A 26,476-nucleotide genomic window follows, 5' to 3' on the forward strand; every position below is an offset into this window, starting at 1 on the left:
TTTGTGTTTATGGCAAGTTTTCTTGCATTTTGAATATGTGTATATGCAAAAAAGATGTAAGAACTGTATGCGACTCCTAGAAAGTCAGAGTCAAAGGAGCAAATGTGGAATTCCCATCAGAGAAGATGAACAGTTTATTTAGTCTTCCATTATGAAAAATAATTGGATGTTTTTATTGTTTAAAACTTTACCACAAAGTGCATAAACAACAAACAGAAAAATAAAAATATCAATACATATTAACAAAATAAGTAATCAAATATAAATACTCAAAAACATGGGGATGTGCACAAATATAACCCTATTGGCCGTCACCAGACTGTAAAGGTGGTCACGGAGTAGTATTAAGCGTGGGTGGGCGTCTGTGTGCATCACCTCCAGACGGCGTGGGAGTGCCCCCCCTTGCTACCCCTCGGCCCACGCGTGGTCTTGTCACTCCAAAAATAAACAAAAGCTCCCGTGTGTTTTTAGCATAGCATTCCATCACACGAGGGTGTTCCTAATCAGCCATTCACAGTATTTTGACGTTTCCGGGCGTTGTTCCCCCATCGCCGTATCCAGCCCTCGTTTTTCTTTTTTTTTATTCCTCCATCCAATGGCCGGAGGAATGTAGTGTTGGTTGGCCACGTTAAAAATAGCAGCCGTCGCCTTCTGTGAGTGAGCGGCTCCGGTGGCTGCACCGGCACTGTGCTTCGAGGAGCGGGAATGCCAACATGGCTACAGACCTCGGCGAGCTGCTGGTCCCGTACATGCCCACCATCCGAGTGCCAAAGACCGGAGACAGGGTGTTCAAGAGCGAGTGCGCTTTCTCATTCGACTCCCCGGTAAGTGTGCGCTTTAATCCGGAGGGGAGGGAAAGGAAGACGAACCTGCAATCATTTCATTGTTCAAACACCGAGGATGTTTACATGTGAGGAGTTGTAGATTTGTGAATGGAAGGGATGGTTTTACCTGGACTAGTTGAGGCCGTATAATACGTGGGTGAGGGATGGAGATCTAGGCCAGGGGTGGCGAACAAGTTAGACACAATTAAACCTGTGAGAGTCAAAGAGATGCACTTTACCATACCTGTCAACCTCGAACCATTTGTGATCTTACCAAATTTTGTTTTCGCCCTTACATATATGTATAAATACATGGAAAATCTTACCACTTTACTTTTTTGTAAAAAATCACGAACAACAAGTGAAAATGAAAGTAAACATAAACAAGGGAACAGGAAACGGAAATCACATGGTGAAAGTGTTACAAAACGAAATGTTTATCATGATCTTTTTTTTTTAGCCAATCAGAGGCGCCGGTACATATATCACTTGGCAGACATGCGTTTCCGGGAAGAAACAATGGCGGATGGTGAAAAATGGCTAGAAAGTGCCTTAATTTATTTTTTTTTCTCAAAATCACCGTTTAGCGTACCATTTTCATGTGTACAGCGTACCAATATAAAAATGGGCTTTCAGTTGTACCAATTACGGCGAGAACGTACCAGTTGACAGGTATGCTTTACGTTAGATAGAGCATAAAATTACAATCTGCCAAATTATTTTTTTAAATACAGTAATGTAGAATTTGTTTACGGGGTGGCCAGGTCAGTGCGTGAGTGGTTAGCGTGTTGGCCTCACAGTGGAGGACCTGGGTTCAAATCCAGGTCGGTCCACCTGTGTGGAGTTTGTATGTTGTCCTGTGTGAGTTTTCTATGAGTACTCCGGTTTCCTCGTACATTCCAAAGACATGCATGGTAGGCTGATTGGACACTCTAAATTGCCCTAAATGAATGTGAGTGTGAATGGTTGTTTTACTCCTTGTGTTGGCTGGCCACTAGTTCAGGGTGTCCCCCAACTCTGGCCCAAAGTCAGCTGGGATAGACTCCAGCACCCCCCACAACCCTTGTGAGGATGAAGTGGTTCAGAAATGAGATGAGATTAAAGAATAAAAATAAGAGCCATAGTAGATACAAAATAGGATCGTTTTGGCCAGGAGCCGCATGCAGCTTGAGAGCCACGTGTTCCCAACTCTGGTCTAGGCAGTAATACCTGACTGCCATAGGAACAAGTTTTTGTCACTCACAGAAATATAAAAGATTACCAGATCATAAATGGAAAGAAAACACAGTGACAGTAACTGAGTGACTGTCTGCTCCTGTGGAAACTAATTTATTGTGAGCCATTTGTAACTTCAAAATGATATATCACGAGACAAACGTGATCATAAAACATTCTCTATTAATGTTTGGTGTACAGTGGATTTATTGTCCAGGCTTGTGGAAGACCATCAGAATCTTATCTTTAGGGTTGCCTCAATTCAAAAAGGGGTTTCACTAGTATAATACCTGTAGCCTAATGATTTGAAGTTGTAGTTATTATCGAAAATACAATACCAATAATACAAATAATAATTTTTCCTATAGTAACTACAACATGATATATATATTTACACCCAATGCTTGAGGCGACCTCCTTTTAAAATTCTAGTTACTATAGTGAATATTTGTCTGAAAAACATATCTGGTCCAATAAAAGAACCCACAAGGAACAGCAGTGCTCCACAAATGAGTTTATTATAGGCCATTCATGACCTTGAATTGAATTGTTCTTTGCGTGGAGTTATGAAAAAACAAAGATTATTGGACTCAAGACTTGTGGCAACTTTTAGTGGTCCCTAACATTAGTTTTTCAAATGACTAGTTATAAAAGCAGTCGTGAAACTTCAAAACTGGGAATTTTACCTTGTGAAGTCATAGAAAATTCTGTAAATCAATATAATTCAACAATCTGTCCTCGGTTATGTTTTGGTTAGACATCTGCGTCTTCAATCTTCATCCCACATCTCAAAAATATGCCTGCCAGGTTCAATGCTCAACTGTAATCTCATTGTAAATGTGTGTAAATACCTGTTTGCCAATATGGACCGTGTCGTTGACTGACTTACTTCATCTCTGTGTCTAGATTTTTTGGCTTAACATGAATACATTAGAACAGTTTATTTGTTCGCATAGCAACAGGACATAAAACTCTCCCCTACCCAGGTGTCTTAGTGTCCAGGGCTCATTTTGTTAGAATGGACTGATAATATACTGATTTTCTCGCAATTAATGTCAATGACGTGAGCGTTTTACCTGAATTCTGAATAAACAACCAGGTGATAACGTGTTTAAAGCTCACTCAACTGTTTTTAAAGGTGACTCAGCTGTCTGGAGTTCATCATGTTAGCCTGAGGATGGTTTTATTTTTAGCCATTCGCTGTTGAAGCTCATGTGTCACTCTGGGCTACTTAAAGGTTTATCACACTGGTTCTTTACATGTGCCACATTTGGGATATATATACATATATATTTTTTTTTTCTGGCTGAAAAAAAGGCAATGTGAGAGTAAGTATTGTTTGAAATACTCCAATACGAGTGATTGGTCGAAATAACTGTAGCCTTAAACACATGAAAAATGGTCAGTGTCAATAGTCAGAAAATGTGTTTAATTTCTTCAATTAGGTGTCATTTTGAAATATTTTTTGTGTATCTTCCATACGCAAAAGACAGTGTTGTCATGTTATAACAATATGTGAGAATATGCATCGTTGTTTCGCTCATGGCAAGAGCAAGGGCTTTCATCGCCATGGCAACTGCAATTGAACCTCACATCTCCTGATTCAGCACAACTTCTTAGTCTATACTTCAAGCAGCCTGAAATTGGTAAATTGACTTTTATTCATTGATTAGAAACTGTACATACAGAATACTATCATTCAAATCAACTGGTTCTTTTAGAAGATCTTTGGAGATTTTTTTCTCCCCTCAGGAAACAGCATCATATCCCATTGTTTTTATATTATCCTTTTTTTTTTAAATTAAAGGATACTATGCAACACAATTCATGCACTTAGTTTTTACTGAAATTGTTCAATTTAATTTATATAAAGACCTTTCTCACCCCAGTGGTTCTTTTGCCTGATTTTGGTGTCTTTTCAACCAAGGAAATGTAGTCAAATGAATGTATTAAATATTGAGTGTGGCTTTCTCATTGCTTTTCCCCTCCTTGTTTACGTACATGGATGTGTGTGTGTACGTGTGCAGGAATCTGAGGGAGGCCTGTATGTGTGCATGAACACATTCCTGGGCTTTGGACGTGAACACGTGGAGAGACACTATCGCAAAACAGGCCAGAGTGTTTACATACACCTCAAGCGACACGTCAAAGAAGTAAGTATATACCTTGTGCCACAGTAGCATGAGAATGTAATATAAGGTACATTTACATGGACACTTTTATTCGCCTAAAAAGTCTAATAAATGAAAATGCTTCATGTACACAATCTATACAGAACATAGAACGAGAGGAGTGGATTATGTCGATTGATAAACTGATCAGTGCGCCATGAATAACAAACCTCTTCTAAAATGTGTGTGCTTTTTGTGCAGAAATGTTTTCAGGAAAATTTAACTTGTAAATTAACTGCTAACAATGATGATTCTGCTTATGACACACTAGATCAGCTTCATTACATATTGCAGTGTGTTATACTTTAATCCACATTGTATATTATTATATTTACGTATTCAATTGTATTTCATTTCATTGTTTTAATTTATTTTCATTGCTATTTCATCCTGGGTGACATTGCAACGTGAACTCCTAGTTTCGTTTTCTAAGTTAAAGAATAGGAATGTATTTGGAAATTGCACGTCAAAATGAAAATATGGATCATAATTACAGAGAATTCTGCTGAAAACAAGCATAATGATGTCACATTCCATCTGAAACATTGAAAGAAATGGGAAGATTACATTTACTTTTGGACTAAAGTGAATAGTAATTTTGAATTCTTACTCTCAAAAAAACATATAAACTGTATTCTAATTCTTTTTAGAGTGAGCATCCTTATTTTTGCACTCTTATGGATTTTTTTTCCCTCCATCTTGAACCAAATTGAACCTTCCCATCATCCTGTGTTGGTATTGAGCACCACCAGAGGCGTAAAGTTCTGCTGTTTTTCCACTGGCTCTAATTGCTCCCTGATAAGCTGTGCTTTGTAAAGAGCTGCTATTTCTATGCCTGATCCTGAAAACAGAAGCAGCTGCTCACATTCTGCCGGCTCCCATGTCTGCTGTTTTTCGTCTCTCCCATGAGCACTTTTTAGTCTTTAGTGTGTCAGCATTCTGTCTGTTTGTGTCAATCCTGTCTGATGAACAAATTTCACTATCCCCTTAATATGCATTAGGTTGATGCAAAACAAGTTGGTGTCTCAAAAGATTTTGCATTGTGTCTATGGTGACTCAGATCTATTATTTAAAAGAAAACAACTACTGTGACCGCCTTATTTCCAAAAAATTCTGTCTTTAGTTCCAAAATAATTTAGCAAAATCTAAAAATATATATAAATAAAGGTAAAATGAACAGATGGATCTAAAGCAAAAACTGAATATTCAGGGCTTTTAATCAAGTTCCTTTAATCCATTTATAAAAAAATCGAAATATTATATCTAAAATGGTCCGGCCGAAATCAAGTTGACGTTAAAGTGGCCCGCAAACTAACCCGAGTCTGACACCCTTGTATTAAATGATCATTTTCTTCTTTCCCCCCCTCAGAAAGCCACAGGAGCCGCAGGTGGCAATATCTCAAGGAGACGAAATGGAAAAGTGTTTTTGGGTAAGTTTTGTGTTGTGTTTGTTTCACAAACTGTCAATTTGCCCTAAAAAAATCATTGTTCTGTTGTGTTTAAAGGTTAACACTATTTTAAAAAAATAGATTCAGGTACATTTCGGTACAAAAAGGATGGACAACATCACCTAAAATGCTTTTATTTGAAAATTATGAACATTAGTACTTTTAAAAATGAATAATAGCAATATGTGTCGGGGATATTTAAAAAAAACAACAACTTGAAAATGCAAAACCGAAATGGCTCATTACATTTCGTTGGTTCGTTTGACTCTTAGTAGGATTACTTCTAAAGTAAAATGTGTAAGAGAAGTGATTGTCCCTTAGCATGAGTTCACAAAGCCATGTTGGCTTGGAAGATGAAGCAGTTAGGGTTGGGGTTAGGGTTAGGGTAAGGGTAAGGGTAAGGGTAAGGGTTAGGGTAAGGGTAAAGGTTGGCACTAACATGAGGTTGAGATTTCTCCTGATCACCTGGTCGCGTAGAGTCGGCGGAAGTAAAATGCTTTAATCCTGTACTTTGTTTGGTCCTAGTAAGATGCTGACAGGATTTCCTTCCCAGCAGTAATGGATATAGAACCCCCGTATCTCTCACAACCCCCAATGTCCAGACCACTGACCATTGAACATGAATGTTAAAAAAGAAAGAAAATCAGAATCATCAGTTTGCTTTGCCAAAATAAAATGTATCAATCTAAAAAAGCCCACAAAGCAACGGACTGGACTGTATTTCTACAGTCTACTATAGCTGAAAACCTTTGACACGTTTGATATCATTTTAGTTCATTCACTCATTTCCGTGGTCAGCAACCTGTCATTGTTTGTTGCTAAACGTGTCAGATATTTGCCCTAATCAGACTCCTCCTCTTGCTTCCAAGTTCTAAATATAGGCCATTTCCGTGGGTTATGTGCAGTTAGTAACTGTTCTAAATCAAAGTGCCACATACACGGCCGTGGCTTGGAAGCTGGTTGCTTTACAACATGACCACCTCGTGTCTCTCGCTGGCCTCTCAGCTGCCACCACCTGTCAACCCCCCCCTTGCCCTCTTATGAGGTTCACACACTTCTATTGCCACTACTTATGACGCTACTTGGCAAGGACCAGGGGTCTCGCACCCCCCACCCTCTCCCTTGGCCCGATAGACGACGAATTCCTTCCACTTCACCCATAGACCTCGATGCTAAGGGACCTCCTAAGTTTACGTTCCTTCTCCTTTGTTATGACTGTATACGTCCGCATTTTTATTTTAACATTCATAACATGTGTCGCATATTAATGGTATGTCCCATACCAATCCTCTGCGCCAATCCATTCTGTTTTTTGCCTCTGAGAAGTTTCCATGATGCTGTGTCGGCTATGTGATGAGCCATTACATAACTTTGGGCTGCTCAATGAAATCTCTCTATTAACCAACTCCCGTGTAGTGTCATACTACAGAAGGTCCACAGTTCATGGGATTCTCAACATACAGTGTTTCAAGGTTACAAATTGAGCTCAATAAAAGAAAAAGGAAAAAAAACATTTTAAAATATTGCAATAAGGACAGTATGGAGCCATAATAACATCACACAATTTCTTCTGCCTTACATACTGGGGTGTAGACACTTTAAAATTACTTTTGTTTTGCTATAAAAGGTTCTGTTTGGGGTGTTTTTATTGAGGCATCCTTGAAACACCAGCCACTTGTAAAAATAAAACTTTAAAAGAAGTTATTTTTAAGGGTTTTATACTGTTTAGTATGTCTCAAAAAGTGAAATTAAAGCAACCAATGTAAGTGGTATCAGCAGCAGATTGACTAAGGTTTTCTTCCCCCTTTGAAGATTTAGAGCTAAACCGTGATTTTAACGGTGAGGACTATGAGTATGAGGACGAGGCCAAGCTTGTTATATTTCCAGACCACTTCGAGATCCCCTTACCAAATATTGAGGAGTTACCAGCTCTGGTCAGTGAGTTTGGTGTGTTTTCATGCATGTCATCAGAAGTAAGTGGATATCATTTGGGATATCCACTGAGTGCATTCCTTTCAATTGCAAAAACTATTACAATGGAGTATCATTTACCACATCTTAGCTTATGCTGTGTGTAACACTTGCATGTTTTGCTTTTGCCACAGAAACCAAATGTGTGCTCTTTAATGTAGCTTGATGTTTGCCTATGGCCCATCTAGGTAACCATTGCCTGCGATGCCGTGCTTAACGCGCCTTCAGCCTACAAGAAGCAGGAACCTGAATCTTGGGAAGAGGAAATCCAAGTATCCAGACATGCCAGAAGCCTAAGACAACTGGACAATGGAGTCAGAGTCCCACCTAGGTTGGACAATCACCAACTAATTGCTACCTACCGTCATCGACTTTCTCTAATTGTTGATGACATACATTTTTGTTTGATTACAATCGCAGCGGCTAAAATGACAGTTAAAAGAAACAAAAAATACTACACATCATTGACGTCACTGTTTTTTCCTTCTGAAAGTGGCTGGAAGTGTCAGAAGTGCGAGATGAGAGAAAACCTGTGGCTTAACCTGACAGATGGCGCCATGCTCTGTGGGAAGTGGTTCTTTGATGGCAGCGGTGGAAACGGCCACGCTCTGGAACACTACAAAGAGACCAAACACCCACTGGCTGTCAAACTGGACACCATCACCCCAGATGGAGCAGGTGTGATTCCTCTGACATATTGAGCTGTGTCTAGTCCGTCATTTGATTTCGTTTACTTGGAAAACTCATTAATCTAACATTATTTATTCAGTAGAGCACCTGGCTAACTTTTTTTTTTTTAAATGAGAGGAGAGTGACCCCCTAATCCAACTAAAATGTTTACTTGTGCTCAATGTAAATTGTGTTGAAATTTTAAAAATCAATGTTAGGCTGTTTGAACACTCTAAACTTTCCAGAGGTGTGTGCTTGTGAGGTGAAAGGTAATTTCTCTTACATGCCTTGTGATTGGCTGGAAACCAGTTCAGGGCTCATAGTTAGCTGGAATATGGCGGCACAGAAAATGTAAAGATTTTGAAATATATATGATGTAGTAATCGCTGGTTTCAGATGTCTACTCATTTGAGGAAGAAGAAGCAGTGTTGGACCCCCAGATATCAGAACACCTGTCCCACTTTGGCATAGACATGCTACAAATGCAGAAAAAAGTAAGTCAACATAACACTGATATACACAATTTGTCCACATTTGAAAAAGTACTAAAAGGTGTGCCTCCATTTCACCTGTCAGACAGAGAACGGTCACCACACAGATAACAATGCCCGGCCACGGGTCAGCGAGTGGGAGGTTATCCAAGAGTCGGGGATGAAACTGAAGGCGGTGTACGGTTCCGGTTACACGGGCATCAAAAACCTCGGCAATAGCTGCTACCTCAGCACAGTCATGCAGGTCCTCTTCAGCATCCCAGAATTCCAAAGGATGTGAGTATACTCACAAAAGGGTTTGCTCGAAAAACTTGTTTCATGTGTTATTACTGTGGATACCTGGATTTTAACATGCAAATGTTTTAAGTAACATTTTAACATCCGAGTTTATAATCAGTTCGAAAAAAGACCAATTAGGAGTTTGTTGAATTAAACTGGACAGACCTGTAAGAAAGCGTAGTGGTGCTTTAGTTGAGTTTAATTCATTTTGTGAGCTTTTATCATCGCCAACCCTGTAATGAATTTTTAAAAAAGCTATTAATCTACTTCAGGACACCCCATCCCATTAAAAAAACCCACCCTGAAACAGTTTATAATGTTTTTTAGATAAGAATTAAACAACTTTAATATAGTAGTGTATTAATATAATGAAATTGTACATAAAGAGATTGAAACCTGCAAAAACATTCCACACTCTGCCACAAATGTGACAGACAAACAAACACATTTACAATGTTTGTCTTTACCTGTATTACTACTTTGTTCTTTTGAGTGTCATTTTATTGAAATGTGCTCACTTTGTGCATTTTAAATTCAGTTTAACACACTGACTGACTGCCACCTGTTATGTAAACAAATCAAGGCGTCGTCACATCTCGGTTGAGATTGTGCATATCAGACTATTAGAACTGGTTAACTGTTAGATATATTTTTATTAAAAAACATGCCTGTACATTTTATAACATATATTTGAATCTGTAGGTATGTTGGGAACCTTCAGAAGATATTTGACTATTCACCCCTTGACCCGACACAAGACTTTGCCACACAAATGTGAGTTGCTTTTGCCCTGCACAATGTACATTTATGAGCAAACTACTGAGATTTGGCCATTTGACGATCAGCATGTACAATTATGAATCAGAAGGCTTTTCTACAGCATGCCTATAAAACCAGTATTTTGCAATAGTGTGACTCTGAACCTGAGAGCTCAGCTGAGTTGAGTCAACTCCTTTGATTTAAATCTCCCAATATGCAATGAAGAAATAAAAATAAAACATTTTGAGAAGGAACCACAAATGTGAGGGAACCCTTTTTAGGATGATTAGGCTGTAATGAATGTCAACCAAAGAGTGTAACATAAACTAGTTTTCCCACATATTTTACATTGAAAGCTACTTGAACAAAATTAATGCCAAATGTGGATGGATACCTGGGCAGATTCCACATTTAGTTAATTTAATCAGTTACTGTTTGTCAATTAGCATAGATAAATGAATAAAATATAGAGTAATTTACCGCAGTAGATCTTTTGGGGGAATAGACATTTTAGACATAAATACTATGGTATAATAATAAAGTAAATAAATAAATAAGCTGGCCAGAAAAATCGACTAAAGGGAAGGAGAGTAATATTATGTAAATATTGTTAAATATATCAAAAAATGTTCTTAAAATGAACGGATTATCTGTGAAGTAAAGACATCATGTAAATATAGAACAAAGAGTAATATAGTCTGTCCTATTTTTAACTCTGTTTTATCCAATAGGGCTAAAGTGGGCCATGGACTTCTCTCAGGCCAGCACTCCAAACCGCCTATGAAATCTGAGCTCATTGAACAGGTGATGAAAGAAGAATACAAGGTATTAAACTGGGTATGTTCAGCTCCACAACTGGCCGCGTAGCCCACGCAATCCAACAAACAAACTGATTCTTGACATGCTGCATAATGTATTTCGGGGTGAGTGTCTCGCAGTGGCTAAGGGAAACAAACCAATGCATGTTTTTTAGAATGTGCTTGGAGCATCTTTCTCATGGTCTGAAAATAACTGTTGGCTGAAGCGCCACATTTGCAGCGTACGGCGCTTGTGAAAGCAGCTGTCATAGTTCCACTTGCGCTGCTTCTTTAATATCATTACACTCTTAGTTATCATTTTGGTTTGTTGTCAGTACCGTGGTATCCCTTCCATCATTCCTGCCTCCTCACAGTTATGGCACCATATTTTTCAGACTATAGCCAAAAAATGCATCATATAAGGTGTAAAAAACTATATATATATTAGTTGCACTGGAATATAAGTTATACGACATTATTCATGACATATAATAGGAAAATACGGAACAACAGTCATAAGCATCTGTTAATGTAACATATTAACACTTTTTTTGATAACTATAGCCTAAAACAGACAAACTATGAAGAATAGTGTCAGGAAAATACGGTACATAAAATGATGTTTTTGAGTTGTTTTTGTTGCTTTAGTTCATCTAAACTCAAAATGTTCATAGATGTAAACATCATAGATTAGACATGCAGTGAGTCTTAATACAATTTTTACTTATTGGGGGGAAAATTCTCCTTTAAAATGTGTAACAAATTACAGTAGTATTTCGTTCCACATTTCAAACGAAAATCATTTAAGTATGCGATGGATTTTTGTTGGGGAAAATTGACGTTGTTATTATGTTTAATGTTTTGATGTGGATGATTAATTACAGCATACAAAGGAGAGTCTAGCAAGTAATGTGCTGTGGGAAAGTTATATTAGTAACTCCAAAAAGGTTTCTGACTCCATCAAGAAATAATTACAATTTCTTAGAGGAATAAATGATATGTGTCTTTTAAAACCCTGACTAGTTTTGCCCACTAAAATAATTGGTTAGCTTGCCAAACACATTCTTCTCGGTCGGCTGTGAGGATGTGAAAAACCATTATTGTATTATGGAAGCCAATGAGCCAGGTTGTGAATTTGCTGTAAGCCTCACCAGCCTCTTGTAATTGATGGCTCAGCGTCAGCGTCGGGGTCATCCTCCACTTGTGATGGTATAGATCAGCTCTGGACAGACATATAATGACAGGTGGTTGAGATGAAATGGGCAGGGGTTGTGGCCCATTCAAATGTACAATTATCATTTAGCTTTAGTTTTCCATCAATCCCACAATAAGACTCCATAACATGTAAAAATTACTCTAGTTAGCGCTTCTGCTGCTATTGATTTCCAATTTTCAATAATTCAATTCCTGCATCCAATATTTCGTTCCTGGTTATGTAATAAGAGTTAATATTCCACTGAGAGGAACCAATTAGGTTTTGAAGATAGGCTATAAGTTACTGCATTTAATGCAAGTTTCTCCTTTTTTGTTTTCTTCCAGCACCAACAGAAAGGCATCTCTCCTCGGATGCTGAAGTCTCTGGTCAGTCGAGCACATCCAGAGTTTTCCTCCGACAGGCAACAAGATGCACAAGAGTTCTTCCTGCATATGATCAACTTGGTGGAGGTGAAGTTGGTGTTGTGTTAACTTCCTTACATCCATATAGTACATCCAACCCCTAACCATCTTCTGTATATCTTTGTAGAGGAATAGTACCAGCTCCGAGAATCCGAGTTATGCATTCCGCTTTCTGGTGGAAGAGCGAGTTCAATGTTGCCAGACACGCCGGGTTCGATATACTCAGCGGGTGGACTACTGCATCCAGATGCCAGCCCCCATCGAGGCTGCAACAAATCGAGGTGAAGGAAAGTCACGATCTGTAGGAACGAGAAATACCCCAATTACAGTAGGACCTTCAGAATACATACCAGGTGCCCAACATATTGGGACACTACACAAATTGTGAATAAGAACGGAATTCAATCCAAATAGTCATTTAGAATACAATATAGATGACTGGTCATAGGTTTAATCTGAGAAAATGGATCATTAAAGGGTCAATTTTTTAATCGAACCTAATCTGATGTCAACACATTTCAATATTTTTTAGATTTCTTTCATTCAGGTAAGATGCCCATTGTATCTGCTAGTACTTCACAATGCCAAGTTACCCCCCCCAAAAAACAGTTTGAGCACCTGAACATCGCAAAAAAACACGTTTTTTTTTTTAATCCAAATGGAATTTAACAAAGTTTGCTCATTTGTGTATAATTTGTTTGTTGGTTTCGCCCTCCAGAGGAGCTAATGGCATTTGAAGTCAAGCGCAGGGAATCTGAGGAGAATATGAGAGCTCCCCCAGAGCCGGTGAGGGCTCGCATCCCTTTCACTGCCTGCCTGCAGGCCTTCACTGAACCCCAGAACGTGCCAGACTTTTGGAGTTCTGCCTTGCAAGCCAAATCAGCCGGAGTCAAGTAAGTTACCGGCATATTAAATCCTCAATTTAGTCTGCTTCAATTTGTCATCTTCTTGCTCCTCAGAACGTGCCGTTTCGCCTCGTTTCCAGAATATCTGGTGGTGCAAATCAAGAAATTCACTTTTGGAGTTGACTGGGTGCCAAAGAAACTAGGTCAGGTCTGCTTTCTTTTGTTTGCATTCTTCTTTGGTCCTCCTTTATTTGTGACCAAAAAGCTGAAACCCAACTCATTTTACTTTTATTCATGTTATAAATTGTCCAACAGAGAGCAGCAGTGAGCCATTATAAATAATTCACTGCTTTAGAATGCAAAAATATCCCATCATTTGTAATAAGAAATTCTTTACCCTGTATTTATTTATTAATATAATACCCTACATTTTACTTAGAGCATGTATTTTGTATTCATTGAAGATTTTATATTAAACAAATAAAATAAAACACCCTATTCCTCTATAGTCATCTGGGCTCTTTGTATTTATAATATATAATAAATAGGTTTCCCCCTGTTTTTGACATAAGCCCAAAAAATGGATCCTTTAATATTTCAATAAAACTGTTTCCAATGGGTTTGTGTGCAGATTTGGGGATAGATGTTCCAGATTTCCTGGATTTGAGCCGTCTGCGTGCCACAGGGCTCCAATCAGGCGAAGAAGAGCTTCCTGACCTCATGCCACCTATTGTGTTACCTGAGGACACCAGAGGTATTTGCACAAAAATACATTTTTAGACTCTTTGCTCCAGATTGCTCAAGTGTTTTTCCTTTGAAAAATACAAAAACAAAAGACACACACACACACACACAAGAACCAACCATTTTCAAGTGCTAAACTTTTGTCTTTGACACATCACTTATAATTATTCAATAACCTCCAGTTATGGGCCGGAGATAGGGTAGACACTCAAAGTTAGATTCCATAAAAAAAAAGAAAAACCCCACATGCTGGAGTGGTACCTTGAAGCCTTCTTTAATAAAGCAACTTGAAATCTAACTTGATTACTTTCAAAACCAAGGGATCAATAAGTAATTAATCTGCTGTATTTATTGCAATAACACAGCATCATTAGATATTTCAGATGATGAACACGGGGCTTGGTTGAAATTAAAAGCACAATATTTCGAGAAAATTGCCTCAGCTTGTTCCACATTCCAGGTTGTATTATATTTTCACACCACTCGTAACATTCAGCTAGACGGCATCATTGCTATATCATCAGATTCAGATGGCGATATATTTGCCCTACTGTCTGATTCCAGTTTGACTACAAAGTCGTCACTGATGCTTTCCACGGCTGCTGATTTTAATAACAATGTTCCTCGAGTCGCTTGAAAAGTTCAGCTACATCTACTGATCAGCATCTATATAAATATTTTAGATAGGACACCCTGTTCGAAATGGTCTCCATTGCTGAACACTTTGTCCAAAAAAGGAGCTTTGCAAACACACAGCATGCTGACTTCTATGTACAAAGTCATGTGCTCCACTTGCACTGATATTGCAGACAGAAGTTTGCCTATTTGCCATGATTGATGGCTGAACACCAGCCTGCTATCTCCAGCTCCATGTGTACCTTTAAAAGTGCCTCCATGTGACATGCCCATGCTTGTGCAGTTGCTTTTCTGTCTCTGACAGAAGCAGATGTATATTATATATAAAAACACCACTGCATCAAACACCTGGATTGCATTGGATTTTGAACTTCTTGTTTTTTTTTCCCAGTCAAAGGATGCACCGTTTTTTTTTTTTTTTGTATTCTTCTTTTATTTTCTTATTTACAATAGGTAGTCGTCTTTTTTCCATCAAAGTTGCATATTCACCCTTACATTGCTCTGATCAGCCATTCAACAAAAGAATCACAAAAGGAATCACAGCACAATTATTATAGTATGTTTACATTTAAAAAAAAACAGGTATAGCAGAATTTTAGGAAAATCAGAATTCACAATATCACTTCTGAAATTCATAATGAGGCTTCCATTTTTTAAAAAGCCATTCAAAAAGTTGCTTAATGGTATTGGAGCTTTTCTCTCTTCCCACAACTGTATTGAATTTTTAGCAGCAGGATTAAAAGAGGTTAGGGCATACAAAATGTTCTATTTCCACACTTTTGTGGAGTTATTTAATCTCTGATTGTGTGATGAGTAATGCGTGCTACAAATGAAACCCGCCTCATTGTCCTCAGGCCGACATAAGCAGTGATTAATCATGTTGACCCTACTGTCATTCCTGCTCCACAAGACTTTTGTGCCTCATTGAGCACAAATGTTTGCCTGCATAAACTGCTACATACACATTTCTACCTGGTAATGACCACTTAAAATCACCAGTCAGGTGAACTATCTTTCAAAAAACTTGAAAAACACTGCATAAATACCCTAAATGTCCCTTATGTGCTTGTAACTGTTGACAAAACATGAATGAAGTGACTTCTTTTTACTAAAATAACCAAAGCAGAATACAATAGCCTAAGCAAAACTGCAACTCACTTTTTCCTGAAACCTAAACTGAGATATTCACAACCGTCAGACCTCATTTTGGCTAGAAAGTGAGCACTTTTGGGGGAAATACTTTGTAAGGGACCTCCTGGTCTTATTTGGCATGTCTTCCTTACTTTTTTGTTTATTTAAGAATCCTGGTTCATTTCCAATGTTTACAACTTTTGTGAGACTTGACAATTTCAATGGCTTTGTGTTAAATAAGAAGCAAATTCAGGATTCAAAGGGAACTGGTCAATTCAGTTGCAATATTAGCAATAAGGTTGTGCAGGATTTCATTCCCATTCATTTATTTTATCCATGTTTTTGTAATCACTTGATACACAAAGGCATTCATGTGCATACACGTATGTAAGCAGTGTGTGATTCATCTCTTTCTCCTCTGTTCTAGATAACTCCATGAGCTCCTTAGACTGTGAGTATATAGCCTCTTCTCCCATTAACACGATGACACATTGAGCCAAAGTAGTGAGCATGCATGCCTGAGCAGGTGCACAACACTTTCTTGTTTGCGTACACACTCCATGATAGATCATCGTGCAATGAAGAAACATCCCCAGGGCTTATTGTCTTCCGGTCTCTTTGGTTAATGAGGCCCGAAGAGAGAGAGAGAGAAAGAGAGAGAGAGAGAGAGCGGGAGAGGGTGGTTGCTATGACGCCAGCACATGTGAACGAGCAACTGTGTATGTGTGTTTTAAGTTATTGATGCTGGCTCTCCGTTGTGTCCCTTAGCTCCAGAAATAGATGAGGCAGCAGTAATGCAGCTGGCAGAGATGGGCTTCCCGCTCGAGGCCTGCAGGAAGGCCGTCTACTACACTGGCAACATGGGCCCTGAGATGGCCTTCAACTGGATCATAGCCCACATGGAGGAGCCAGGTAGGGAAATAGTAGAATGCACTCATTCATACTCTACACGTTTACACTCCCAGTGATCCTAGACATTTATGTCTTTATCAGTGTTTCACAACCACTTTTAGCTGTGGCACACGTTTTGCAGTGCATAAATCTCAAAGCACATCACCATCTGAAAATCTCATCTCATCTCAGTTTCTGAACCACTTTATCATCATTAGTCATATCGAGTCATTTTCATCAAAGTTTTATCAACAAAAATCAAAGAGACACAAAAATTGGGTCAATTGAAAGGAATTTTTACACACTGGAGGCCTGTCAAGTGGCCATTTTGGTTGTTGTTGTTATTGTTATCCTTGTGGGCACTCATTTTGAAGTCTCACTCTGTGCCATTCATAAACCAATTTACTTTATTTTCTGTAGGCATGCAGCATGGGCCAATATCTATTGATCCTTGGAGTCTTTTTCTAAAATGTTTTAAATTGTATCATGATATAAGTATATGTAAAGCCCTAATCATAACCTTAGATACAAAAGCATGACATATTGTGGTTCGTTGAGCTTTATTTCTTTTTACCTTGTTACTTGTGACCAAGTGATGTATTGCTACTGTTGTCTTTAATATACATACTGTCATTAATGCTCATAGATATGCTCATTAAGGGAAAAGACCCCCCATTCGAAGCTAAGTGGAAACAAGCAGTTTAACAGCCATTTAAGTCCTCTTGCAAACGTGGCGTTTATTTATTCAGCTCTTTAGTTTACTGGCGACGTGACAACACTTCGAGTGGCAATCGAAATTGCACAAAAAGAGGAGATGAAGGCATTTAGCTGGGAGATAAGGAGTTTGCCTTTTTTCTTTTATGGCAGAGAGATTAATGAAGGCTGTTTACGGCCATCTGTAATTACAGTCGCAGTGTCCTTGCTGAAGGGCCACTTCACTTTCATTTTAGTCTCACAGAAGTGCAGCGACGCCACATAAATGAGTAAATAATTCATTCCTCACATTTAAGGATGCTTTATTTACAAGTTTGTGAATGTATACTGTACATAATTACTAAAAGTACTCCCCCTATTTATCAAGGCTTACTTGTCACACCCTATTAAATTGCACTTTTTTTGTGAAACACATTGTCTATCTGCTCTATACAGGAATTTATCCTCTTTAGTCCTTTTAAAAAAATACAATGTAGCTATAAAGCATACACAGCAGTGCATCGATTTAAGAGTAACGATTCATCACTTATTTTATGGTCAACCCTTGCTACAGCAAAAAAAATCCACAAATAATTAACCTTCCCCTCAAAGGAGGGCATATAATTGCTTAGATAAGACAAAAGATTATTGCAAAGCATTTAAAACGGAGACAATTATATTGCATTCATGCATTGAATATGAACATATGTAAGTAAATGATTCGATTCAACACAAACTTTACATTTTCTCTTATTGTTTTATACTTTTATAGTACAATGATGTACTCATTCACTAATGGATTTTCCGAGCCATTTGTCCTTGCAAGGATTGCAGGGGTGCTGGAGTCTAACCCAACAAACTTTGGGCATCAGTTTCTTTTATTGAAAATGTATATAATTATATATATTTTTTAGTTTTTTTTTTAGATTTTTAATTGTCTCATATTTCTCACTGTCTCCAGACTTTGCAGAGCCACTTCTGCTGCCATCCATGTTGGAGCCTTCTATCAGTTTAGACAACCCCACGGGCGCCAACCCCCTTGACAACTCGCCCCCCGAGGAAAGCATCTCCATCCTGACATCAATGGGCTTCCCCAGGACTCGCACAATCCAGGCGCTTAAAGCCACGGTCAGTCGTACAAACACTTTCTTCACGAATGGACTCGCGTTGCACCCCCTTATGACTTCCAAAGCAAGGAACACATATTTGTGTCCCACTCAGTCTTTCTATTTCTGCTTGATGATTGTCTGAGGACCTCTTGGGGGGGGGGGGGGGGGGGGGGTGAAATAACCGCCAGCTAACCACAACCAAGAAAAGCCTAAGCACTATCAAATGGGGATTCATATTTTCATTCTGTTTAAGAGAGGGCCCTTTTATTTTTTTCTCTTAAGACCATCTTCATGTTTTTATGGAATGTGTTATTCATTGCATTCGTGCTTCCAACTTGTAAATTTGTCATGGTAGCTTGTGGATTGACATATTTATTGTTTTTTTTTTTTGGCATCTGTGTGAGTAATGCTTTTTATAAATTATTTTCGAATAACCCGGTAGGCCATATCCAGTGGTCCTCCGAGTCATTTATGGCTCTTGGGGCTGCCTAGTTCGCACTGCTAAGTCAAGTTTAATCTCACTGGCCCTACATAAAACACAAACACTGAATATATCCTGTTTTATGAGCTCTTTTTACGTTGAATCCTCGAATGCAGGGCTTTCCAAACCATTCTACAAAGGGTCACTGTGGGTGCAGGTTTTTTATCCAATGAGGTTTCTTCTGACCAGCAGAAACCTGGCGGAAATCAACTGATTAAACTTTTAAGACAAATGATTGGTAAAAATGTATTCTCTCCTTTGGGTCGAAATGAAAACCTGCCCCCATTGTGGTCCTTGAGGACTGGTTTGGACCGGTTTTCTTTAATGCAAGCATTTCCATTCCATAGTATGTGTATTACAGTTATAGTGTGGAGTATAAAAGTAGGGCTGTCATGACACATAAATGATTTGATACTACATAAATGGATTTTTAAATGCCTTTTTGTGCTTTATTCTTAAAGAATAATAACCTGGAGAGAGCTCTGGACTGGATTTTCACGCATCCTGAAGAGGAAGAGAGTGAGGCCCTCTCCAATACGGCTGAGGCGGAGCCCAATGACAATGCTTTGTCCAATGCCAACTCGCACAGTGACTCCACGTTGTCCCCAGAGAGGGGTACCAGCGGACCGCGCGTTAAAGACGGACCGGGACGTGAGTAAATCACTTGTTTTGGTCCTTTTTTCATTTGCATGAAGGCAACGACTACTAAAGGATATTTGAAAGTCACTTAAATGCATTATTTGAAAGGAAATTCTGGGCTTAATCTAACTGTTGTGTGCACATTAAACCAACTCGGCAGGCCTTCTTATGGCTTATGTCATGTTATGCTAATTGCCAAATTGTTACGAAGTACTGTATGCTGAACTTTTTTCATTTTATTTTTATTTATGGTATATAATCTTAATATCAATGAAACTTTCTACATATAGAAGAATATAGGTGCAGGTGAAAATGAATCTCAAATAACTCTTAAAAACAGCAATTTTTGCTGTAGTTTGAGTTGAGTGCTCTTTAAATAAAAGCTGTATTGGTGCATTCCGCTATACTCAAATATACTGTCATCTTCTTTATTCCCAATTTATGTAAAAATGTCTTCCCTCAGGTTATGAGATCTTCGCCGTCATCAGTCACATGGGAGCATCCACAATGTCTGGACACTATGTTTGTCACATTAAAAAGGAAGGAAGGTGAGTTCATGGACAAAACATTCTTTTGAATGTAGTACTTGTACATGTTGTTATCATTTTTTTAAGCCAAACTGACAGATTTTTTACAGCCATTTCAAAATGATACTATTTGAAATTCTTACTCTGAATCTAGACCAAAAAACAACAACTTGTTACTCATATCTCAAAGCACCACTGAATAGTAGTACCTTTTCCACATGACCCTATATAAACACTCCATGATGTTGCTGTGTAAAGTCACTTGCCCCTCTGCCTCCAGGTGGGTGATTTACAACGACCACAAAGTTTCTTTATCAGAAAGACCTCCAAAAGACTTGGGCTACATCTACTTTTACCATCGACTGTCAAGCAGTTAAAGTTAGCAATTGTCCCCCCTCGTCCCCCTTCCTTAACAAACCAACCACTGTTACCCACAGCCTCAGTGGTAACCATGGAAACGTCACCTCACACCATCTACCTGCCTTAACTACGAGGTCAGTGAGGAGCAACTCTGCTCACAAAGGGAAAGCAATGCGCTCTTTTTGTCTTTTGTTGTTTTGTCCAATGCACCTGTTGTTGTGTAGTGACCACAGAGGGTCAACTGCAATGTTTCATGTGCTCTGCCCACAAAGAAGTGCGATGTCATCCCTCAGTGGTAGATTTCAGATGCCTTCAGGTGCCGGCTGAGTATTTTCCGAAAAGGTACATTTTGTGAATGTATTGTGCCAAGTCGAGGTACCGTCAGTGCTTTAATAGGAACAACAATATTCTCTGAGATGTCAAAAACGTATACTTTCTGCAATGGTTTTTATTCTAATAGGAAGAAATTAATGTTTTTTTCCACTCAATATTGGCCTTTTTTGCTCAACTATTGATCTGATTTAATGTGCCAGTTTGTCACTTTTAAAGGGAAAAACAACTTCTGAACTGTAAGAATTGCCAACATTGAAGTATTTATATTAACTAAAAGCACTTTTAATATGCACTACTACATCCAAACCTACTATATACTAATGATCTGAATGTATAAGGAGAGCCTCATTCATTCACCTTCTATGCTGCATATCCTTGTAAGGATTACGGGGGGTTGCTGGAGCCTATCCCAGATGACTTTGGGCAAAAGACAGACTATACCCAGTGGGAATCGAACCCACGTCTGCCTGCACCAAAGTCTGGAGAGTCAACCACTACACCATCAGGTGGCTTCACAGAATATCATTTTGTATTTAATACATGCCTGGAAAGTCGACTTGTAAATCGCAAACAATTGACATCTCCTACCACCCACAAAAAAATGTGTAAAACATGCCACAAGATGGCAACTTATTGCTTTTCAAATGAAACTCCTCAACTAACTTCAACATACATGTATTTTTAACACCAAAATGTTGCCAAAGCAATCATGTTGTCTGGCCTGAGCATCTCATCTCATTTTCTGAACCTCTTTATCCTCATTAGGGTCGCAGGGGGTGCTGGAGCCTATCCCAGCTGACTTTGGGCCAGAGGCGGGGGGCGGCGCCCTGAATTGGTGGCCTGCCGATAGCAGGGCACGAGAAAACAGACAACCACCCAATCTCAATCATATCTAGGGGGAATTTAGAGCGTCCAATAAGCCTCCCATGCATGTCTTTGGAATGTGGGAGGAAAGCAGAGTTCCCGGAGAAAACCCATGCAGGCCCTGTTAAATAACTATGACACTTGGTAAACGCTACTGTTGGGCAAGATCAAAAACTATGTGGTTAATTCCATTAGAGTGCTTCATGTCTTTACATCCGTCCAAGGGATTTCTGCAGATTTTTAGGCTACACTCATCTTAAAGACTTGAGTTTCCTACTTTTCAAGAGGGGGCACTTGACTATCAAAAAACTGGTTTCTCAGGTTTATGATGTGTTTCTCTTTGAAGGCCAATGTAATATTACAACAGTGCTTTCCTTCAAAAATGCCGTGCCTCTTCGGTGACGGATGACGGAGTAAGTTTAAAATTTAAACTTAAGCATTTAAACTTTAAATGCAGTACGGGGTGTTCCAAAATGTTTGACCCCCGTTCTGTAGGCCGAGAAAGTTCACAGCTTGGATAGAAACGTTTAAAGTTAGGGTTAACTTAACGTTTCAGGTTGACCTGAAAAAATAGAAATGCCAAACGTTACACAAAAACTTGAAACGCTTCTATACCGGCGGTGAAAAATGAAGGTCATTCTACAAAAACTGGCAAAATTATTGGGCTACAAAAAGGGGTCAACCATTTTGGTCCACCCTGTATATCTCAAAGTACCCACACCTCATCTGTGTAATCCTCGGGGCTGTGAGGTAATGATTAAACATCTCTATGCAAGCTTGGCAAGCTTTTCCATCCATGCACCTCGACGAATGGATGGTTCTCACACGGTCAATGGGCGCTCGGTAAAGACGTCCTCTGTCGAGAGATGAATGACTTGGGTTTTCATGTAATATTCTGCTCATCTCCAAGTAGCCAACCATGTTATCGTGAGTGGATGTTCTGTGAGCTTTCCCTAATGGCTGTTGTTCAACATATGGTTCGGTTTGTCTCCACTGTTAGCATGTGCACTAAATGTTGATATTTTAGTTATTTGGATTTTAAGATTTGTATTTTGCTAGGCTTTCTTTTCATGTAACTAAATGCTCAAGTGGTCTTTTCCTTTCTTCTTTTTTTTGGAAGCAGATTTGTGCCAATTCTTCAAGTTTTGCTCAAGAGATTGTTTTACTGTGACTTTTGCAATGTATGCGTTTATTCAAATATGGGTCGACGGTACGTGAGTGAGTAGTCATGCCTGTACGTATACTCAATCGCACTGTTTACTTACAATGTTTGGCTAATTTAATAAACAACATTTTGTTCACCCGTGCCTTTTGTTTTCACTTTGTTGAAAAATGCATTTACAATGTGGGAGAAATTATTTGTGTATCACAAGTTGCACAACTTCAAATGTAGTTTGCAGTGGTAGACCGCCAGACTTCTCTGCTGGCGTAAAAAAAAATATCTGAATCACAGACTGATGTTAATAATATTTTGTCTGTGAATACTTATAAAATAATTCCAGCTGTAGCTGCAGTAAAGGTTTTATAACCATAAAATAGTTATTGAGGGTTGGATTGATTTAGATGTAGCAATACTGAAGGTGTACATGTAAGATGCACAAAATAATAGACTCAAAAATAGTACGTTGTTTTCATAATAACGTGTATGAGTCTAATACACATCATTATGAAAACTATTTTGTGTGTGTATACGTTTAATAGGCGTGGCCGAGGTCAGAGTTCAAATCAGCCGCCATCTTTCAAAATGGCAGATTAGTCAGGGGCTAGTTCGCTAGTGTACTGCAGAGCACCTCAGAAGTGACAATTTGCCGAAGAAATACCTGATAAACTTCTAACAGGACAATGTATTCGGTACGTTGTCATTTTGGGAATTTAGAAGCCCCAGTTCTACTTTTAAGAGTGCGTTTTGACGGGAGTATCGTTCGTTGGCATGATGTGGCAACACGTGGACGCAGACATCAAAATGTTTGCAAACAATTTGGCTACATTGCGTTACCAATAGCTCTTTGTCTTTAACAACAAATCATTCCATTGTGTGTTTTCAGTTCCTCCACGAGCACCGACTGCTGGGAAACATCGAGAATGTGGCCAAAACGACCTTAAAGGAGCATCTTGCCATAACGAGCTGGTTGTCAACAAAGTGAGTCATTTTCTAAATGTTATCTATTTACTCTATCCGTAGTATATTGACTAAAAGTCAGTGTTCAGTAGTCAAGGCTTCGCTCAATTAGCTTTTTAAAAATGTATGATGCATTCAAATCCTGAATGAAAACAAACTAACTGGTCTGGTGTTGATTTTTAATAGCAAGAACCCCTGTGGATAACCCACAAGTGACATCAGTGGAAGTGTAAGGAATAACCAGTACACTTATAGAATATACACATGCCTTTAACCTGGCCTTGTTTCCCTTCAATTTCTTGAAGGAAGACCTCAGGGCTTGGACCTTTTCAGTTTTAAATGTGATTATGACAAAAACTTTGAGACATTCATTCAAAAATAGTGCAGGGGTCATTTTTGGCTGAGGTTTAAACATGGTAAAATAACCATTTTTTCCTCCGTGTATGAAGACAAAAACAGAAGCAATGATTACATTTGGGTATTTTATTTTAAATCACTAATGTATTTGAAATGATTGACTGGATACAAATTCATCCATGATGGAATATGGGAAAAGAATGCGAGTCATTTGTTCAGCAAAATACTTTAATAAGCAATTACATAATCACACTGTTGTTTTGTAGAGGTAAAAAGCCATGAAGACGGTGGAAGAGGTGACAAAGCAGGTGAATGCTGTCAAAATCGACAAGAACAAAGAAGTCAAGGCACATGTTGTGGATGAGGTCAGACCCAAGTGTTTCAGGTTATATAATGTATTATTTTCCATGTGATGTGTTCCAAACCTACTCAATTTGTATCTTTCTTCTCTTCAGGGTTCACCTAACTTCAACAAATCAATGCTAAAGATGACAAGACAAACTTCCACAAAAAGGGTGATGCGGTGAGCTGCTGGCGTTTGAGAATGGCAGTTTTTGACACAGACATCCCCTTAGGGTCTCCAACTCTGATGCTTGAGGCCCCTACTCCAGTATGTTTTCCATATCTCCCACCATATCTGAATCAAATGATCAAGATTCTGATCATTTGATATAGGTGTGTTGGTGGACATGGAAAATCGACTGGACATGGGCCCCTGAGGACTGCAGTTGGAGATCCGGCTTATAAATACTTAGATCATTTTTGGATCTCTCTGCCTCTGCAGTGGACAAAAACAACACCATGCCACTGAGCATTCGTCAGAGGGGTATGTCTAATATTTCCATATTTTATCCCCTCTTATGGCTTAATGTTGATTGTCTTTTGCAGTGGGATGGAAATCTGGTGACAGCAAAGATACAGCTTAAGTAAACCCTTTTTTTACTTAAATTATTCCCAGTGTAATATTTTTGTTGGATCTAATCTATTGTTCTTAAACATTTTCTTCCAGGATTTCATCCAAGGGGAAAACTCTGCATGCATTTACTGATGGTCAATTGTACGGCTCCATCGATCTGCTGAACAGTCTACGTGAACACTTATCATGAGATGCAATTTTTGTGTAAAAATAAAGATGCTTGAATTTTACATTTCTTATTCTTCATTTACCAAGCAAAACACTGAATGCAAGTAACTTGAAAGGGAAAATATTTTATTAATAGTAAACACTTAGAATTATTTTTTCCACCTGTGGAGAAACATTCATAATGAAGGAAAAAACACTTAGAGTTTCTCCACCTATTGACTTAGCATTTTCACAATAAAAAAAATAAGGAAAAAGACTTAGTTTTTTTTTTTAAGCACTTAGGCAATTTTTATTGAAAATTTGACTTAGAATAAAAACACAGAAAAATTAAAGGAAAAAAAAAGACCATTAGGTCTTGGGGTCTTTTTTTCTCCAAGTGTTTTTAAAAAATTAATTGCAACACAAATCTCCTTTATTGTTGGCTTAAATAAAAAAAAAAAAAAATTGAAAGGACTCCAGTTTGTCACTTTCCAACTTGAGCCAGAGATCTCCACCTATAAGAAGGAATGAAAAGTAAATTGCAAATAAAGCCAACATTAAATGTTATGATAGATACAAGTTTCTAATATAATTACCTGAAGGGTCTGGTGTCCCACTTTGCCAGCCTTTGGATGAATACAGTGCAAAATTCAGCTCAACTTGCAAGAAAGATCACTCCACAGTCTGGACACGGATCTGATGAGTGAAAAAAGAAGCAAAAGTTAACATATATAGAGACTGGAGATTCAATAGATTGTTTTTAATCTCCAACTAGTATTACCTTGATTTGGCCCCATCTCCTGTAAGATGAAGGAAGGGTGTCCATGTTGTGAGCACACAGGAATAGCTGCATCTTGAATGCTAAAGAGAGAAAACTTGATTTAACCAAGCTATTTGGGAGTTGCCAAACAATTATTACAGGCAAGAGAATTCTTGCAAGAAATTTAACAAACGATCAAGGTAAAGAATGAAAATAAGTTAGTTAGTTAGTTAGTACTCAGTGCTATTTTCCCTTTTTCAGACAAGGCGATGAATCAATGATGTGAACAGCTAGAAGAAAGTTGGCTTAACAATATTTGTAGAAATTATTTTTTGATGAAAACAGAACATTTACAAATTTGAAACGAAGTGTTTAGCATTTGTAGTGAAAACTATCACTACATACAATACTAGAAACAAAGTCGTGCATCTGGATGTCATTTTGAGTGCACCTTTACCCAACAAATTGTCCGTTGATGTCTCGGCTTTGTTGATTAAATGAAAAGTCTTTCTACACGACTTAATAATGTAAAACGGGCAAGATACTTTTAAAATCAAACTGGGAGAGTCGTCCTGACGCTAATGCTAAGATAGCTAGCTAGTCACATGCGAGCGTTGGGGAAAATGAGCTCAAACTTAAATTATCGACGGTATGTTCAACTTGGCATTAAACTAACATATTGG

General features: G+C 38.5%; 1 protein-coding gene and 1 long non-coding RNA gene across 5 annotated transcripts; both read left to right on the forward strand.

Moving 5' to 3' along the window:
• The first annotated feature begins 455 nt into the window (after positions 1-455).
• On the forward strand, positions 456-21,252 carry usp13 (ubiquitin specific peptidase 13). 2 transcript variants are annotated; one of them, XM_077717788.1, is made up of 21 exons: positions 456-824; positions 4,067-4,192; positions 5,580-5,640; positions 7,471-7,592; positions 7,818-7,960; positions 8,123-8,307; positions 8,695-8,792; positions 8,875-9,065; positions 9,771-9,842; positions 10,559-10,664; positions 12,164-12,289; positions 12,369-12,522; positions 12,960-13,134; positions 13,201-13,289; positions 13,718-13,840; positions 16,025-16,048; positions 16,366-16,509; positions 18,143-18,309; positions 19,233-19,422; positions 19,874-19,958; positions 20,218-21,252. In XM_077717788.1, the coding sequence occupies exons 1-21, from the start codon at positions 714-716 to the stop codon at positions 20,312-20,314; spliced, it is 2,589 nt and encodes an 862-aa protein (XP_077573914.1). In that variant the 5' UTR covers positions 456-713; the 3' UTR covers positions 20,315-21,252. The 2 variants fall into 2 exon arrangements, with proteins under 2 accessions (XP_077573914.1, XP_077573916.1); XM_077717790.1 differs by having other exon boundaries at positions 10,559-10,631.
• A 1,960-nt stretch (positions 21,253-23,212) lies between these two features.
• Positions 23,213-25,116, forward strand: LOC144196970 (uncharacterized). Of its 3 annotated transcripts, none has more exons than XR_013326440.1 (7): positions 23,213-23,345; positions 23,540-23,634; positions 24,237-24,335; positions 24,426-24,580; positions 24,646-24,796; positions 24,859-24,896; positions 24,980-25,116. It is a non-coding gene; the product is annotated as an uncharacterized LOC144196970 (long non-coding RNA). The 3 variants fall into 3 exon arrangements; XR_013326441.1 differs by having other exon boundaries at positions 24,426-24,493; XR_013326439.1 differs by having other exon boundaries at positions 24,426-24,796.
• The last annotated feature ends 1,360 nt before the right edge of the window (positions 25,117-26,476 follow it).

The sequence above is a fragment of the Stigmatopora nigra genome, chromosome 5 (assembly GCF_051989575.1).
Source record: "Stigmatopora nigra isolate UIUO_SnigA chromosome 5, RoL_Snig_1.1, whole genome shotgun sequence".
NCBI lineage: Eukaryota > Metazoa > Chordata > Actinopteri > Syngnathiformes > Syngnathidae > Stigmatopora > Stigmatopora nigra.